The sequence below is a fragment of the Tasmannia lanceolata genome, unplaced genomic scaffold (genome assembly GCF_043159265.1).
Source record: "Tasmannia lanceolata isolate RefF3 unplaced genomic scaffold, GAP_Taslan_0.1 ptg000004l, whole genome shotgun sequence".
NCBI classification, from domain to species: Eukaryota; Viridiplantae; Streptophyta; class Magnoliopsida; order Canellales; family Winteraceae; genus Tasmannia; species Tasmannia lanceolata.
Genome location: NW_027518681.1, coordinates 13,583,345 through 13,602,883, shown reverse-complemented (window position 1 = coordinate 13,602,883; position 19,539 = coordinate 13,583,345). Strand labels below are relative to the sequence as shown.

At 39.3% G+C, this 19,539-nt stretch overlaps 1 protein-coding gene across 1 annotated transcript; it reads right to left on the bottom strand.

Moving 5' to 3' along the window:
- Positions 1–2,395: 2,395 nt before the first annotated feature.
- Positions 2,396–18,666, bottom strand: LOC143875583 (uncharacterized). The gene is made up of 9 exons (XM_077377178.1): positions 18,510–18,666; positions 17,981–18,029; positions 13,924–14,012; positions 13,734–13,790; positions 10,659–10,721; positions 7,026–7,091; positions 6,336–6,422; positions 4,626–4,719; positions 2,396–3,133 (listed from the first exon to the last, which is right to left on the bottom strand). The coding sequence occupies exons 1-9, from the start codon at positions 18,612–18,614 to the stop codon at positions 2,592–2,594; spliced, it is 1,152 nt and encodes a 383-aa protein (XP_077233293.1). The 5' UTR covers positions 18,615–18,666; the 3' UTR covers positions 2,396–2,591.
- Between the last annotated feature and the right edge of the window lie 873 nt (positions 18,667–19,539).

The following is a 19,539-nucleotide window of genomic DNA, read 5'->3' as shown; positions in this document are numbered from 1 at the left end:
TGGGATTTTCACTATTAGTTGAAGCGTCCACCTTTCCAAGTTTAACTACATTGGATTCAGTCATTTAGACGAAGGATTCTCTGTTTGGAAGCATTTTAGATGGGGGGGGGGGGGCCTAGTACGTGAAATTTTTAGTGGAAATCTCTGGAAGGCAAAGTGTGTGGTTCTGTGATGCTCTCCCAAAGTGCATTTAATGTACTTTTGAGTTAGGTGCGCCTCCTTTAAATCTGCAGCTAGGCTTTTGTTTTGATAAAAACTGGTTCCTTACAGTGAAGGACCACGGCCGAATTCATAGGCACAGTCCAAATCAGAGTATGAAAATATATATCAGGCTTACTAATTACAGCTTAGAAATCAAAGCAAAAATAAAAAGTAGAGACCACTTTTGGTGTTACATTTTTCCCAAAAGGAAACCAAAAAAGAAAGGGTTGGGCAAATGTCTTTTTACTAGTGTTACTATGTACGAAAAAATCCGTGACCGGTCGATTGTCCTATTTTATCCTTTCCTCTCACTCCAGAATTTGGTTTGTGTGATGTCACAAGATACCAAAAATACAATAACTGTTCAGCAAAAGTCAAAAATTGATATTGGCACCCCTTTGTGAAGTAGCCATATACCATACTACAATATATTAGACCTGGCAAACGGGCGAGACAGCCGGGTTTGACCCGACCCGTACGGTTTTGGGTAAAAAGGGCCGGAAAAAATTACAGGTCACGAATCTTGGACGAGCACCCGGCCCGCGGGTCACCCATTTTTTTTCCTGCTTTTATGAATTTTTTTGTTTTTATAGGGATTTGCTGGCCACTTCGCCAAAGCTCCTTCTTGCCCATCTTTGCAATTATATGTGATCATGTTAGTCATTTATGTTGATTTTTTGAGAAATTTACGGAAAAATGGCAACAAAGTAGAGAAACTACGGTATTTTTTTCAAAAGTGTACCAAAATATTACAATTACAGGAAAAAACTATGAACAAAATGCAAAAAAATATAACAAATAAGGAAAAAGGCTAAAATAAAACCTGTTTCACTATTCCAAGGGCACCCAGGGCACCCGCGGGTCCACCCGGCCCACCCCAGTTTTCACTGGCCGGATGGGTTCGCTGGTCATTTTCAAATGGGTCACAAATGAGTGACTCGGACCCCGGAAAATACAGGCGGGCCGGGCCGACCCGCGGGTCTGGGTCACTTCTTTCCAGGTCTCCAAAGACTACAACATATCAACAACCTGCTCTTGATAGAACTGCTCACAGTTGATCAGGTTTGGATAGAGAAAAAGTAAAATTTAGCTTATGAAGGTAAAATGAACTTCAATCAGCTGCCCTTCAGTTAATTGAGTCCAGATTGATATTTTAAGACTTCCAGGGTTACAGACTTACAGGGCAAAAGGGATGATGTGAGAAAAATGATTGAAAAACTTCAGAAAAGCAAATAGAGTTCACTGAAAGCATTGAGCATGTTTCCTGTCTCACCTCCCATGTTCTTTTTGTTGATGTTAACAAGATCATTTTCAAGGCCTGATACAAAGAACCCGACTTACAATCCATGGCTAAGTTGGGTGGGAAATCATGAAAAAACCCATCTAGGAATTTGTATGGAAGATATTTTCTTGAATGCCTAAAGTCAAAGTGGAGAACTGCATCAAATAACTGGAAGATATGTTCAAAAGGCCCAAAATTTCGTAAAATTGAGAAGACGGGATTTTTAAAATGGAAAATAGAGAAGCTTCCTTCTCTCTCTGGGGAATTGAATCTAGTCAAATAGATAGAGGTGAGCAGATCTTTAAAGGCCCACGATTTCCTAAATTTGGGAAGGCATGGTAATTAGAAAATGGAAAATAGAGAGGCTCCATTCTCTTAATGGCGATTTGAAGCTACTCAAATAAAGAAGTGCATGTGAGTACATATTGGATGATGGCTTTACACAATAACAGTACGACAGATAATGGAAGGGTAGAGAAGGGTAGATGAAAGTGTATAATGGGTTTAGCCAAAGAGGGTAGATGAAATTGTAGAATGAACTTTAGCCTCCAGAGATCAATAATCAAAGCCCAAAAAATGTAACATAAGATGCAGTTCTATCAATGCAGTGCTAATGTTCCATCACTTACACGAAAAGAATTTGTCTTCATTTCAGCAAACATTGTAGAAGTCCGATAGATTCGCCCAAATGGAGTATACTAATGTTGATTGGTGTAATAAGTATATGGATTTAAGACAACTAAGTGACAGCTACATGCATGCAAGATTCAAAAAGATCCTTAATCAGATCATTGTTTTCTCAGATTGCTAACTGTGTAGCATGCTAACTAATCACTAGTTACTTCTTGTAAATAATAATGCTTAAATCAAGCTTAACAATATCGCATATCAACTTATAAACACCAACAGAAGTACAAAATCTTCCTCCATTGTGCAATTCATATTGATATAATTTGTATGGAGTGTAACAAAGAAACAGAAAATGCAAACAATAGTGGTGAACCATAATTTTGAGAGATGAATCCTACATTTTGTGAAAACAAGGAAAAGGGAAAGAAAACACCCACGCCTTTCTTGAAGTTACACATCCAAAATTGTTCTGCCGATCTCAAGCGGGAGTAGCAGATGGTGGTGGTGGTGGAGCATTTGGAGGTGGTGGTGGCGGCATGGACATCTGATGCGGAGGGAGAGGCCTCCCAGCTAATTGCTGCGGGGGAGGGGCTGGGCGCCAAAGTGGTGGCGGTGCACCCATCCCCATAGGAGGTGGGGGAGGCCTGGATAGCATCCCCTGCAGAGGAGGTGGCATGTTGGGAGGTGGAGGTCTCATCAAAGGCCTGAAGTGCTGCATTGGTGGCGGCGGCATAACAGGGGGTGCCATTGCTTGGCCCTGTTGCTGTGGCTGACCCGGCCAAGATGGCATGCCCGGTAGTTGCATAGGCGGAGGGAAAGGCCCACCCTGTGGGGGTGGAGGGCGAAGAGGTGGCATTTGCCCAGGAGGAACAGGGCCATTGACAAAGGGCCGAGGCGGCATTGGTGCACCCATGGCGCCATTCGCCTGAGGACCGTTCAGGAGTGTAGGCGGTCCACTCGCAAACATGGTGTGAGGCCTGTTTTTTGTTGTGCCAGGATTGCTCGAGGCCAGGACTCTCTCTGCATTACATCAGTAATTAGAATGAGAAATAATTCAACAACATGGAACCCTAATCAAAATTCCCCCAAATTCAGTTGATTTGGCCGATCCATGAAATAGCTTTTTGGGTGCGCCATGGACTGGACCAGGCCGAACCTAGACCTAAGTAACTAACGGTCACCAGAAATGTACTCCAGACTAAAGTTTTACAGAAAGACCCAATTTGCCACTCCTCACATCATCCATTAATTCTATGAAATAAAAGCATAACCCAACTACTTCCGCTTGGAAAAAAGAGTTTAAAAAATAAGTTTTTAACCATTCAAAATAATAACAATAATAATAAAAATAACAACAATAATAAGTTTTAAAACATGTACTCCATTTCTTCTTATTTTTAAAAAAAAAAAGTACTAAGAATTTGCAGCCATAAAGAAAAATTTCAAAAAGAAAACATGGAAACATAAAAGTATTAGAATATGAGGTTTTAATACTTCATTTCTGTTTACCCTAAAATCAAAAGTGAATAAAAGTCAGGGAATCTGCAATCTTCAAGTAACCTGTATAGGTTTCTTATAGTAGACCAATGTGTTCGGTGTTCCGAATACTGACTCAAACTAACAGTTAAAAAGTCTGAAGGAGTTTTATGTGTTTTTCATAACCATGAAAGGTTGGGCAAGTTCCTATGCCCTTTGGATTGCATGAATTATCTAGAAAAGTTTGGGAAAGAAATTTTTTATTTTTCATTGTTTGATTACACATGAAAAACAGTAACTTGAACCACCCTACTTCAAGTATTATTTATAGGGACTTTCAATTTATAATGATATCCCTCTAAATAAGTATAACCATATCATTTTCCTCTAAATCATCAAAAAATTAAAAAAAAAAAAAAAACCTTCTTAGGATAATTTTTTCCAAAAGAAGTTTTCCTTCAATCCAAACAGGGCCTTAAGGAGAAATTTTGTGGGCCAGGATCGTGGTTAAATCTCAAAATTATAACAGGCTTGGAACAAGACTGGGCTCAACAAATTTGAAAGGGCAGTGAACCAGCTTCTCACTGCTGAGCAAGTCGTAAACAAGAAATTCAAGGAGTTGTGAAATCATGATGGTAGAAATCAGCCCATTCAAGTGAGTCTGTTAAGTTGGCTGACACGGGCATCCAGAGTATCAAGTTCTAGTGTCTGAACTTGAATGACAAAAAGTATCTAGACAATCCAATGAGGTTCAAGGACACTGAGAAGTCCTTTGCATGGAATCAAGGGTTTGATCAAATAGGTAGTAGGGAGAGTATATATCCCTTCAAAACCCACATGACTTGGGAAAAAAACATATGATGAGAAATTTGATAGAATGCTGAAAAAGATTTTGAGTCAACCAGGACTTGGAAGTCCTCACCAAGTTCGGTTTTTGAGTTTTTAAGCCATCCTTGCTTTTCTAAAAAAAACCATCCTTGCTGACAATGTGACAGAAATCTGGATTCCAGTAATGAAAATGAAAAATGCAACTTACCTGCCGGAGTGCCATGGCGCTCCCCTTTGGTGTCTTTCTTGTATGCATATGACACCGTTATTTGACGATTACAAAGATATTGTCCATTCATGGCCTATAAAAAAAGGAAAGTGAATAGATTATTTTAGACAGATGGTTTAGGGCAAGAAAATTTTAGTTCCAAGTGAAAACCCATTCCACACTAGTAAATTGTATGAAATCGCAAACCTAGAAATCTCCAAACCTACGTAAGAGAGCTCGCAAAAACATTCAGTTTCCTGGAGTTTCTTGAGAGCTTGACTACTCATAATATTCTCTAGACAGTAATCATCAGAAGTATGGCAAACTAATGGTATTATTCTTTCTTTCTTTTTTAATGGTGAAGAATTTCAATAAAAAGAATAAGATGGTCAATATCTACAGAAATGAGGCAATAGGATATACAACCATAATACAAAGGAGAAGAAAGAAAATACAAAGTCAAGGAAGAAGAAAATCATAATGCTCTAGATTCTCCAAGTAGACTCCTTTTTTAGCCATCTTATCCGCCACATTGTTTGCCGATCTCCTCAGATGGCGGAAAGAAATACGGTTAGAGCCCACGATATCCAAAATCTCATTGAAGAAATCCGTGAAACGCAAAGGAAACGGGATGGAACTGGAAAGCCACCGAATGACATTAAGGGAACCTCCTACCACCACAACATGATTGAGATCCAATCCTCCTAAAAATTTAATCCCTTGGAGGGCAGCCCAAACTTCCGCCTCGCTCGAATCGGCTATACCAATAGGACCCGCAAAGCACCACTTGACGACTCCATTATTATCCCTAAAAACTCCCCCAATGCCGGCCGGCCCCGTATTGCCGAAACTTGATCCATCAAAATTCAATTTAAAGAAGCCCACATCCGGAGGCTCCCACACTTGGATGACATTTAAAAAAGAGAGTCGACACTAGAGCAAACCAATCTCCAACCATTCCATAGATCAAACGCGGACACGAAGGAAAAGCTAGGAAGTGCTTTAGCCCAAGATACCGATAGCACCATCACCTTTGAAGTAAGATAGGGGGCGTTTTTAGCCACTCCTTTGAAGATTCTGGCATTTCTTTCTTTCCACAAATCCCAAATCACTGCAAAGAAGGAAATGTACCCAAAAAAAATTCCTTTCCTCCTCCAATGAGAAAAAAAACCAACACTCCAGAGATTTGATATCGCTTGGGTTTTCCCCGAGGACTTCACTAATGGTATTATTCTCATATCTTAATAACTAGCCCTACTTCTTGAAAACCCATTGAATCGGTTCAAATCAGTCAAAACTTAGATCGAGTAAATAGAATAAATTGGTTTTTTTCCAGAACCTAAAAGAATGCAGCCCACTACAAAAACAAAGTTCAGTACTTGAATTGAAAGTAAGACTCAGACAAGTACTTTAAAAACTTAATCTAGAACCTGGAAAACCTCAATCAAGCAACAAAAAAGTTGACTGGAGTAAGGTTTTCAAACACAAAAACCCTCAGTCCTTGAGTACTCAACTAAGTTTCAAATCTGCTTGGATCCATGAGCCTGGGGCAAACAAAGAGTTTTTAAACCGTGATTGCACATCAACAAAATCTGCATACCCCATGTTATTCGAATGTGAAATAAGTGTCCAGAGTCCTGACTTTGGGCCCCTAATTCTACTCATACCAAAAAGGAACACCATTTCAAAACAATTAAATAATGAAAATACCTCAATTGCTGCATCAGATGTCTCGAAAGAATCATAGCTGATGAAGCCAAAGCCACGGGAATTACCAGTTTCGGGATCTCTCATTATCTGAAACAAAAAAGAACAAAGAAAAAGGATATCAAAAAGCAATGAAAGCTACTACTTCAAAAACAGACACCGCGATAAAAACAAACTAGCAAGCCTAGCTCGTCTACAAGCCCATAACAATCGAACTTTTGTTTCTAGTATGGTAATGAAAGCTTTATAGAAAGAGAAACATGCGTGCGTGCGTGTGTGTGATATGGTCAAAGACTACAAACAAAACAGGAAAAAAATATAGCAGATAAAAACAGGCAAATAAAAGATTCCCTCAACAGGCCAAAAAATACGCATCACCAAGCAGAACAAACCCAGAAATGCAACAGAATGCCCCACCCACCACATCAAGGACTGCAAATGTCCATTAACATCCCTTACCATCTCATCCATCCGATAACTTTAGAATGAACCGCACTGAGAATGCATGAAGGGGCTAAATTGAAGATATAGTTACAAATAAGAATCAGATGAATTCCATTCAAAGAAAAATAACACGAATCAATAAAACAGTTTTCAGAAAAAGGTAAATATAAAAAATTCTGAAGATTGCTAACAGCAACTGCAATGAGAATACGAAATGGAGCCAATAAGCAGATATCAAGAAGATCTAACCTTAGGATTTGTGACAATGACTCCAAATGCGCTAAAAGTATCATACAGAAGTTTCTCGTCCACATCCTGCAAAAAAATTACAGGGTTAGTTCATGAGAAAAGAGGTTGCTTGGTTCTCCCCTAGACAATATCTTCTTCCAATCTGATTAGTTGGTCCATGGGTGTGATGGAACAGCCTGACATAAGCGGCACACCTATCTGCATAGGTCCCACTTTGTAGCACCAATGTGATGGCACAGAGGTTGTATAGTTGTCCACCTGTATTAGCAATCCCACCAACAACAAACTGACAATGGGTGGAAGTGCTAATATATATATATATATATATATATAGAGAGAGAGAGAGAGAGAGAGAAAACGGTTCCTACACATATGTGTAGATAAGTTATCTACACACTAGGTTAAAATACAGTGGGGGCCACATTATTTGGGTGATCCAAACCATTCATTTTTAAGGCCCTCACATAGATAGGGTGTCCACAAAAAATCAGAAACATAGGATCATCCTAACCATTCGAACTGTGGAGGCAAAAAATGGACTAATTTGTGAAGGTTTAAAGACATCCATTTTACCTCCACAAATCATAGGGTTGGGATGATCCTATGGATCTGATTTTTTGTAGACACCCTATCTATGTGAGGGCCTTTAAAATGGATGGCTTGGATCACCCAAACAATGTGGGCCCCCACTGTATTTTAAGCTAGTGTGTAGAGAACTCTCTACACATATGTGTAGGAACCGTTTTCTCATATATATATATATATATATATATATATATATATATATATATATATATAGGGAAAAGTGTTTCTGGTCCGTCGGACCAGATAAATTATCTAATGGGCCCTGACATAGATAGGGTGTCCCCCAAAATTCATCTTCATAGGATCATCCTAACCCTCCGATTTGTGGAGGTTAAAATGGACGGGTTTAAACCTCCACAAATCTGTGCATTTTAAACCTCCACAAATCAAAGGGTTAGGATGATCCTATGGAGATGATTTTTTGGGTACACCCTATCTATGTCAGGGCCCATCAGATAAATGGTTTGCATCACCCAAACAATGTAGGCCCACCCTATTTCTGGTTGACGGACCAGAAAATGTGAGGCCATATGTGTGTGTGTGTGTGAGTGAGTGAGTATGTGTGGCCGGGTGGGTGGGCGTGGATTGATATTCCCAAGCCCTTGAGGCACTAAATGCATGACCTTGTTTCGTGTTTAGTGGGACTCTACAGGCTGGGCAGGGATATTTGCCCCAGCAGTTTATTCTTATAAAAAAGTATTAAGAAAAAAAAAATTGGCCTCGTTCACCATGTTCCTCTTTGTTTGCAAGCAAGGGGACACTCTACAGTGGCAACACCTGCTTGGTCGAGGTGAAGTCAGGGTTTGAAGGGTCTACTGAGGTAAAAATAAAGGTTTGAATGACTAATGTTTTTAGTGGTGAGTGTTGCCATTCAAAAAATATGTTTTTGTGGCAAATGATGAACTAGGGTTGTAATCAGGATTTTCAGCTCTAATTATAAGAACAAGAAAATAAAAAAAACATTGAGATTGGGGATGTAATGTTATTGTAGAGAGCTGTAATTAGGTATTAATTGGTTTGATGGAGATGGAATAGAAGTTTCTAAGGTTTGATTAGTGGTGTATTGCTATTTATTCCTTCATAGGTTTAAGAATGGATTTTTGAGAATGAGGGTTTTTCTAATGGGGTATTATGAGGATTATTCCACTGATTCTCTTCGCTTGATTTGAACGTTTCTGGCTCAATTCTTTGTTAGGGGATTAGTGTTTTGGATAATTCCAGAAGATAATTGGGTACTAAGCGTAACGATTCTCAAGATTCTGTCTCGAGACAAAGATTGATATCCTCATTTCTGGGTAGACTGCCCGTTGTTATGGAAGAGGTCAAACTAACATGGTTCCGGATAAATCTGTATCATTTCCTGATTTGAACCCTCAACATCCTACATCGAGGTAGGGATTGATAGCCCCATTTCCAGATTGTTTTTTCCGAGCTATGTCACAAATGTCATTCTCGGGAATTTCTAGGCAAGGGAAAATCTCGTGATATATTAATTTTTATTAATTTTTTCGGGTTTATATCGGGAAATAAAAGGTGAAAATAAAATTATTTAAAAATACATATATAAATATTAAATTTAAGAAAAAATATAAGATAAAAATATCGTTATCGGGATATTTTATGATAAAAAAGAAAATATCGCTATATTTTTAAAATATCGGGATTAGTTTGGGATTTTGTCGTTTTATCAAAATCTCGCGATAAAAATGCTATATTTTGAAAATATCGGAGATATTTGTGACATAGTTTCCAAGGCATTCAAGAAATCTAGGACTGATACGAAAATACTTTCCACCCCACATCCCAGAAAGAAAGGCGCGACAAGGGAATAATTGGCAAATTGTTTTCTAGAGATGTCCATGATTCTCAGACATATGACTGTCTTCAAGCACAACTCCTAATTTGCCATGTTCTTATTCGTCTTCAAGCAGGTGTTGCCGCTGCAAAGAGCCTCGTTGCCGCTGACAGCCCCTTGCTTAAAGACGAAACGGAAATGGTGATCGATTCTCTATCCATCTCTCTCTATGTATATGTATATGTATATGTATATGTATATGTATATGTATATAGAGAGAGAATGCAATGGTCTTGGGTCCTAAAAGGTCGGAATTTCTATTCTGGGCGCGTAGCACATGTTTGTTCATGTGAGACACCAAGTATCGATGACTCCAGCATGGATCACTCATGATCCAAATGTCTCACCAAGCGGTGAGATCCTAGCCATCTGACCAACAGCTAACATTGTTAACTATTGATATCTAATATCCTTGATCAAACACATGGCACTACACACATGGCCATCCGATGGCATGGGTCCCACATACCAAGCATGCATAGCTTGTACTATTATGAAACTAAGTCCAATTGAGGACAATAGCAAAGTGTGTATATATATATTTACACATATGAGAAAAGATTTCCTACACACTAGTGTAGATAAGTTATCTACACACTAGCCTAAAATACAATGGGGACCACATTGTTTGGGTGATCCAAAGCATTCATTTGATTGGCCCTCGCATAGATAGGGTGTGCCCAAAAAATCAGCTCCATAGGATCATTCTAACCATTCAAACAGTGGAGGCAAAAAATGGACAGATTTGTGAAGGTTTATACACGTCCATTTTGCCGCCACAAATCGTAGGGTTGGGATGATCCTATGGAGCTGATTTTTTGGGCACCCTCTATCTATGTGAGGGCCAATCAAATGAATGCTTTGGATCACCCAAACAATGTGGCCCCCACTGTTTTTGAAGCTAGTGTATAGATAACTTATCTACACTAGTGTGTAGAAACCGTTCTCTCTCTCTCTCTCTCTCTCTCTCTCTCTCTCTCTCTCTCTCTCTCTCTCTCTATATATATATATATATATATATATATATATATATAATATATATATATATATATAGAGAGAGAGAGAGAGAATCTAATGTTTTACCAGGTCAAGATATTATATAACATAAATAGATATTAGACAGACAGATATGAGAGAGAGAGAGAGAGAGAGAGAGAGAGAGAGAGAGAATTTAATAGAATCTAATGACTTACAGGATCAAGATTTCCAACAAAAAGGTTTGCCCCAACATCCAAGCTCTTCTTGTCTTGTGAAGCCTAGAACACAAAAAGGAAACATTAGATTTCATCTGAAGTTCTGACAAGCCATACAATGACCATTAATGGATTGAAAAATCTTTTAGTAATACATTCGGATTACTTTTCTAAAGCACCGAGGAATAGGTATCTAAGTAAAGAGAACAATACCAGCCCATCTAAAGGATATAATCTATAAGCCCAATCAAGTCAAAGAATGGGAAGAATAAGAAAAAGTAAAGTGGACGACATAACTGCCTATTGAGAGAACTGTTGTAAGTTTTGGATGCTATAATCAAGCTACGTGACTGAAAACAACAAATATATCAAGCACAATATAGTATTCCCTTTCTTGACCATTTCCCATGTAATCTACCAAGATGGCATACGCATATTCAGTATCATGAGCCGGATAAGCCAAGGTCAGAAAATGAGGATCACTACATTAATAGCTAAATGGAGAAACAACAACTGGTGATTTACTGAGTCAAAGCGAGGTGACAAGGTTAGAGGTCTTCTCAAACCCAAATAACATTTTAAGGCTGAGGGTAGCCTCTTACAAAGCAGTGTGGAAGGGCATTAATTTTATACAAGTGACTGTTAGAAACCTCAGACAAGAACACTATGCCACAGAGTACCCAAATAACATTTTAAGGCTGAGGGTAGCCTCTTACAAAGCAGTGTGGAAGGGCATTAGTTTTATGCAAGTGACTGTTTCAACTGCTAAATAGAAATAAAAATAATGCCTATAATTTTTTCTGACAAAAAACTGGGGATTAATTTAAAATGACAGAGAAACCTTCTAGTTGGATTCAGCTTTAGAGGTAGCATAAATATGGTCAAACCCAGTGTTTCAAAACATGGATGTGGGCCACAACACAGCCAAAGCAAACCCTAGTTGACTCGGCGCGGCGCGACCGAATACCTGGGAGAGTCGAAGGAGTTTTGATTGACTTTGTAGGGCAAAATGCGGACTCGGACAAGACTGTGACCAAGGTAAAAGGGAGTCAACTCGGCCAAGATGACGATGATGCAGGGGAATTACGAAATTAGGATCAAACCAATGTCTCAAAACACGGATGCGTGCCAAAATGCGGCCAAAGAAAATCCTAGTGGATTCAAAGTGCCCAGGTCAAGTACTAGGTTTCGTGGTCATAACTCGGGAGACTCAAAGAAGCCTTGATTGACTTGATAGGGGAAAAAGCTTACTCAAACAAGACCTCGGCCAAGGTAAAGGGGAGTCGACTTGGGCAAATAGTCATAGTCGAGATTGACACAGGGGGCTTTGAAACAGTGGGCCAAACACCCATGTCATCAACCTGCCACAACTTCCTTGGGCATCTTTTTTTTTTTCAAAAAACCATGTACTAATAATAAAAATAATTATACCTTCCTTAGGCACATGACATTATCAACTTAACACACTCCTTGTGTAAAATAAACAAAGACGTAAGGGACTGCCAAATGCAAGATAAAATTGCTCAATGATTGTATACATCCTTTTGTGGATGTTTTGTCTACAAATAGGAAAGATGGAGTAGGTATCCCCCAGCTAACCCTTGAAAGTAGGAGTGAGCCACACACGCAATGACTTCTAATATTATATAAGCTATCATAAGCGTAGCAAAGCTATGGATGTACAGATGCCAAAATCTCTACTATTCCCACACGTCCTATCCTCTAACAAACAAGCCCTTTGAGTATGCTCAAACAACATCAACCAACAGGAAACAAGAAACCTTGGGGGGATATGTGGTTGGTCCACATTCCACAAGAGGGTCCCCAATAGGAGATGCAAAACAGTACCTCCAAATGTTGACCAGTACTAACTTTCGTCTCCTTTTACTGGCCTATAGTATGTACACTTGTTGATTTTATTTTTTTTTGAATGGTTGCAAATTTCATTCAAAAAGAAAGGAAGACCGAGATGTTCCACCAAAGGATACAATGAAAAAGAAAAAAATACAAACCATAAGAAGAAGAATGGGCAGACCTAAAACAACTTGTGTAGAAACAGTAAGGAAAGACTTGAGGGCTAGGAACATAACATAGAACATGACCTTGGATAGGATAGAATGGAAGAAAATGATCCATGTAGACGAACCCAACTAGTGTCAGGATTAGACTTGGTCAATTTGAGCCGGGTAGATCCTTTCACCTTCTTCATGAAAATTTTCTAAAGGATTCATTAGCTGACCCCGACTAGTTTGGGACAAAGGCTTAGTTGAGTTGAAGAAGAATAATCCGGTCATGGCGGGAGAAAATCAAACCACTCCAGACCCAATTTCCCGACACCATCCCTAGCTAACCCATCCGCTTTACTGTTAGCAGTTCTGCTAATGTGCCTGAAGACAATGGATTAGCCAAGAGTAATGTCATGAATCTCATCAAAATAAGAAGTAAATCTCCATGGCGGAGTCTTCACCCCATGAAGTCAACTAACCACATTTTTTTAATCCCCCTCCACGATCACCTTGTCTAGAATGTCTTTGTCCAACCTTTTGATGCCCACATATGCTGCCCTAACCTCCGCTTCACTCGCAGCACAATATCCAATAGGACCAGAATAGACCCAAAGAACTGAACCATGAGAGTCGCGACTAATCCACCAAAATCTACAGGCCCCGGCTTCCCATACTAGAGCCATCAAAGTAATCTTGATCATACCACTAGGAGGAGCTTCCCAAGCTTGGACGATTACTGGCCACCATGAATGTTTATTCAATGCCAAAATGACAAAGGAAGATCAGGTCAGACATGTTAGAGAAGCTGTATTTGTTAGTGTGTGGTATGCCACAAAGCACACTGCTGCAAATAACAAAGAAACAACAAATATGGAAGACTAAGACTAAACAGGAATATAGCATAAAGAAAATTAAAGCAACTATGCCTTGTGGTTATCTGCAAATTGTGTTTCACAGAGGAACTTACATTGGTACACATAAGAAAGACAATAGAAAATAGTCCCTATGTAGTATAAATGCATAAACAAGCATGGTCAACCATGAACGAGGACAATAAAATTATCCGCACCTTATTTACACGTATTGGCTTCCCATAGAGTTTAATCATGTTTAAAGTTTTGATTGCCTGCGTTTACAAATATGTAATGTGAATTAGAGATGAGAGACTGCTGAATATAAATAAGGAACTTCTAGCCAGCAACAGATAAATGACTGTAGTAGCCATAGAAAACAATACATCAATTCTGGGCAGTACTTACATAGTCAGCATCTTCCTCACTACGAAACTCCACAAATCCGTACCCTTGATGGAGATTCGTCACTCTATCTTTTGGGACATAAACATTAACTGTCATAGAATAAATAAACATAAGAAAAATCCGTCTACTAGTTAACGCTCAATGAAGGAACTTTATCCCATTACACAGGTTCCTTCAAGCACAATATTCTCATTCATTAGCAATAGGCTGAGAGAAATCAAGCTTTATATTTCCTAGTCAAGCACCGTAACTTAAGTTAGCTATTGTGATTCAAATATTGCCAATGTTCATATCTGTGTTGGAAACCACAGGTTTTGATGGAAATGGCTATAAAAACAAACAGCAATTCTTACAAAAGGATTCCTAGTTCTAGAACTAAGTTTTCGCTTCACAGTTAACTTGTCCAAGCTCAAGTTTGCAGTATGCAACTTTCGAACGAAACCAAGTCCCTTTTTTTAATGATAAGACAATTTATTGAGGAGAAGAAAATACAGAGCAAAGGCACGGACAAAGATGGTCAGGACGATAACAAAAAGGCCAGATAACAACACAGCCTAGAAAACCAAGCCACCAAGCTGAATGGGGAAAGAGTATGAAGAAGTCAACTCAGGGCTCACCACAGTCAACTCCGTTAGAGAGAGCCGTCTCTTTCACTGACCGCCTAACATGCTGGATGATCACATGATACCTCTCAAGGCCTCAACATTGTCGATCATCTCCTTGAAGTAATCGGCAAAGCACCAAGGGTATCTTCCTTGGATTCGATCCACTTGATTACATTTCTGGAATCCCCTTCTGCTTCATTTGAGTCTTTGATGCCGATTGGACAGGTTCATGACCCTAAAGATACCACCAACCACAATAGTATCAGCATTGTTGAAGGTTGGCCCTTCGAAGTCTCACTTAAAGTCGGCCAAGGAAGGGAAGGATGACGTGGGCAGGAATGCCCTCACAACTGGATCTCTAGAGATCCAAATTACCTTGGATCATGAAGTACCATAGACAAGGCCGGACAAGGTTACCTGGAACGTGGTTCGTTCCGGTACGCGGTACGGGAACGGGTACGGGGTACGATGGTAGTCCGGTACGCGGTACGATGAGGGTATATATATATATATATATATATATATATATATATATATATATATATATATATATATAGAGAGAGAGAGAGAGGAAAATGATTGTGAGCTTGAAGCTCATATTGCTTATATGAGCTTGAGGGCCCAAACACATGTGGCCCCACATTGTTAGTATGATCCAAAGCATTCATTTGAAAGGCCCTTACATAGATAGGGTGTGTACAAAAAATCGGCTCCATAGGATCATCCTAACCCATCCAAAAGTGGAGGGCAAAATGGACAGACACCGTTTGCCGCAAATCTGCCCATTTTTGCCCTCCGCTTTTGGAGGGGATAGGATGATCCAATGGAGCTGGTTTTTGGTACACACCCTATCTATGATGGGGCCTTGCAAATGAATGGTTTGGATCACCACAAAAAATGTGGGACCCATGTGTTTGGGCCCTCAAGCTCATATAAGCTATATGAGCTTCAAGCTCACAATCATTTTCCTCATATATATATGAGAAAACGGTTTCTACAAACATGTGTAGATAAGTTATCTACACACTAGCTTAAAATACAATGGAGGGCATATTGTTTGGGTGATCCAAACCATTCATTTGATTGGCCCTCAATGGAGGGCATATATATATATATATATATATATATATATATATATATATATATATATATATATACAAGAATGTCATTCCATAGTACACACTACACACATTTAATACACAAAATATAAAAACCTCGTGTATGTCATACATATTTTTTCAAAAAGAAAGTTCCCGTTGGAATATATGAATATTCTTCCATAGTCCATACTACATCACTTTAATAAAAAAATAGAAAAACCTCATGTATGCCCTACATATTTTTTTCAAATAAAGCTCTAGTTCCAATTCAACCCAAAATATATAACCTTTGTAGCTCTCTCCATCTCTCTTCTAGTCTATATGCATCTCTCTCTCTCTTTCTCTCCCGCGGGTCGCCGCGGTTCGTCATTTTTGGCGATCCGGGTCGTTAGTGAACCATGTTTCGGATCTTGCGACCCCGGATCGCAGATCGGAGGGCGGATGGTGAATCCGGTAACTATGGGCCGGAAAAAACCACCCACTAGGAGACGAGATGAAAGACGAACTACTAAATGACACTAAGAGGTTAACCTTGCTGTTGAAAACCTTCTTGCTCCTCTGTATCCAGAGGATCCATAAATGGTGGAAAGGAAGAGAGACCACATCAAATTCCTTCTAGTAGATCGCAGAGTAAAAGCCCAAGTCTCGACGAAGTCAGCCACAGAATGGAGCATGACCTAAGATACCTCGAACATTGACACTGCAAGGCTCCAAAGGAAGCATGCGCTTAAAAAGTGGTTGCCTAACACTTGATCAATCACCTAGACAAGATCCACCTTCTAGCCCTAAGTGATCAGTGGTCCTCCAAGCTTCTGGACAGTGACCTACAACAAGGGGCAAAAACGTTCATCCAAACTCGCCATTTATCTCTTAATTTATGTTTTCTAATACTATGCTCATCTCTTGCTAATCTACTAAGTCAACTATTTTCATTCCAAATTATAACTTCTACTAAATGCTCCACAAAGAAAACGTTACACATAAGGCATCCAAACTCGCCATTCTCTTCTAACTCCACAATATCTATATGACATAACCATGATACATCTATCACATAACCATGATACCTCTATCGATCCCCTAACAAGAATTCTAGGCCCCAATATGGGAAAACAAGAGATGAATAAGAACTTACACTAGGGAAATGTGTGTGGAAGAAGAGGGCACATTATTTATGAAGATTCAAATGAGCCTTGTTTGGTAAGTAGGAGACTCTTCTCCACTCCTGAGGAAGGACCGAAGGACATTGATTGAGGCATGACATTCTCTGCTATGTGTTCCATTGGAGGCGGTAGAGCTAAACTCAGCATTGACTCAGGTTGTTGTGAGAATGTGATTTCTCAAGAAGCGGTGAACAAGCTCAACTTGAAGGGAATGAAAGTACATGTCAAAATTGGATTTTGTACCTAATCTTATTTTAACGTATAGATTTGCAACAATTGTTCTCTCAGGTCTCCCAAACCTCGCATGTTAGTATATGGCAAACCCACAACACCTTGGAGCATGTTCACTCTGGAGTTACCTTCTCTCCAATTATCTCCTCAGGCAAAGTCATTCTCGAAAACCCAATGAGCAACCAAAAATTGGTTTTCTTAGGGTTTGATACACTTAGCCCAAGTTGGTACCACCAAGCTGAAAGTACTCTTTGCTGTCCTACATAATCAAATGAAGGTTTGTTAAATGGACACTTAGCCCAAGGTTTGTCAAATTAAGTAACTTATAACTCCCTAGTCCCTACTTCATTAGCTTAGGATATAGATACATAAAGAAGGTTTGTTAAATGGACCTTTTTTTTCTTTACTTTTTCTATAAGAAAAAAAAAAAATTTAAAAACAATTTGAAGGAAAGTAGGAATCAAGAATGTAAGCAAATCAGAAAATTAATTTTTAACTTTGATTTAGCTAAGTAAATAGAAGAGAAAAAAAAAGCACTAATATAATAAGTGGGAAAATTGATAGAGTTGATAATATGTTCAGGGGATTGTGCCACTTGAAATGAGAACAAAGCAATGATCATTTTGATAGTTTGATACAAAAAGGATGAAGTAAGAGGGTCAATGGAAAAGCAACCACAAGAACACCCATTCCAAAAACAGAAACCAGTTAGAAGTCAATATTCAGAAGTGTTGAGAAGACCATTTAAGATGTATGGGCAATTTATATGCAGCGACAATCACACTGGATAGCGGATAGAATGTCAAACTTTTGTATGAAGGCTGTTTATCCAACTGCTAAGCTTTACAAGCATGCTGATAACACAGTGTCGTACGTCTTCCACTATATATTCCCAATATCAATGTACAGGGAATCAATAAGCATCATAATGTATAATAATGGGGATATTATAACCTACCAACGGGACCTGCTTGGACAAACAATTCCCATAGTAACTCTTCAGTGACCTACAAAAAAAAAAATAAGTAAATAAAATAATATAAAGATCACAGCTCGAGTAGTAAAAAGAGTGTTTAAAAACTCGAATTATTTGGAAATTTCAAGTGAGAAGAAAAAGTGAAAGAACAAACCCTAGCTGGCACTATGAATTTCTGCACTGAAATAGTTTTGCAATGCACGTATCACAGCTGGAGTAGTAAAAAGAGTGTTTAAGGAGTTGAATTACTGGTGAAACACCAAACCCTAGCTGGCACTATGAATGTCTGAATTGAAACAGTACTACAGAGAACGTATCAAGATCACAGCTCGAGTAGCTATAAACAGTGTTTAAAAACTCGAATTACAGGGAGACATGGATGGAGAAAAGAGAAACAACAAAACCTATCTAGTAGTACTGCTGAATTTTTGCATTAAAAGAGTCTTACAACACATGAATGACAATCAAAACCCTAATAATGAAAAGAAGAAGAAAAAGTAACGAGGAGAACCTGAGCATCGAGATTGCCGACGTAGGCAGTGGCGTCTTGATTTCTCTCGGCCGAATGCTGGCCTAGGAGGTTCGCTCCCACGCCTGGAGCGATTCGAGTCGTCATTGCCTCGTCCTCCTACTCCTCTCCTCTCCTCTGTTTCTTTGTTTTTCCCCTCTTTTATGAGTTTTTATTTTTATGTACAGAGATTTTAGAGTTTTTAGGGTACTGATAATAGCACTATCATGTTTTGATATTTGCACTAACTCCTCTTGTCTTTTCTTTCTTAGTATGCTTCCAAGGCATTTTTGGACATTTTTTTTTTATGGGTAACCATTGGGATATTGGCATTTTTGGACATTGGGGTAAGGGTGTCAATTTTGGCTCGGGCTGGGAAGCTCGCTCGAGCTCGGCTCGAATCCTTAACGAGCCGAGCCGAGCCGCCTCGCCAGGCTCATTAAGCTTAACGAGCCGAGCCTGATTTAGGCCAGGCTCGGCTCGTTAAGGCTCGTTAAGAATTTAATATATTTAAATATATATATTATATATTAATATATACATTAAAAAGGTTATCCAGGGAGTGAAAGGGGGGGGGGCAAAATATATCACTTCATTTTTGGAACCCCATTTGTTACTAGGACCACCCCCCATAGTGTAAAAAAAGTAGTCAAATTACACTAGTAGGGCTGTCCAGGGAAGATGAGGGGGTGTGAACATAATATAACCCGAGCTCGGTAAGGCTCGCGAGCCTGGCCAAGCCTGACCGAGCCGAGCTTTTGAGCTTAACGAGCCGAGTCGAGCCTGGCTCGGCTTGGCTCGTTTACACCCCTACATTGGGGTAACCATTGACAAGGTTGAATAATAAGACAAGGTGAGTTAGTGCAATTATCAATAGCCTTTTTTGGCATATGGTGTAAGCCGAAATAGACATAGTCGAGGATTTTTCAAAAAACGTTAAAGCTTACACCATAGGATGATCCAGACTGTATTTGAAGGGCCCCAAAAAATCATTTCCATAGGATGATCCTAGCCCTCTGATCAACAGATGAAC

What these genes read in the sequence shown, in the direction of transcription:
- LOC143875583 (XM_077377178.1), bottom strand. Translation starts at nt 18,614, where the DNA reads ATGACGACTCGAATCGCTCCAGGCGTGGGAGCGAACCTCCTAGGCCAG. An exon ending in GTGAGGAAGATGCTGACTAT is followed by an intron (nt 13,791 to 13,923) that starts GTAAGTACTGCC and finishes TTGTAAACGCAG; the next exon opens with GCAATCAAAACTTTAAACAT. An exon ending in TCATTGTCACAAATCCTAAG is followed by an intron (nt 6,423 to 7,025) that starts GTTAGATCTTCT and finishes TTTTTGTTTCAG; the next exon opens with ATAATGAGAGATCCCGAAAC.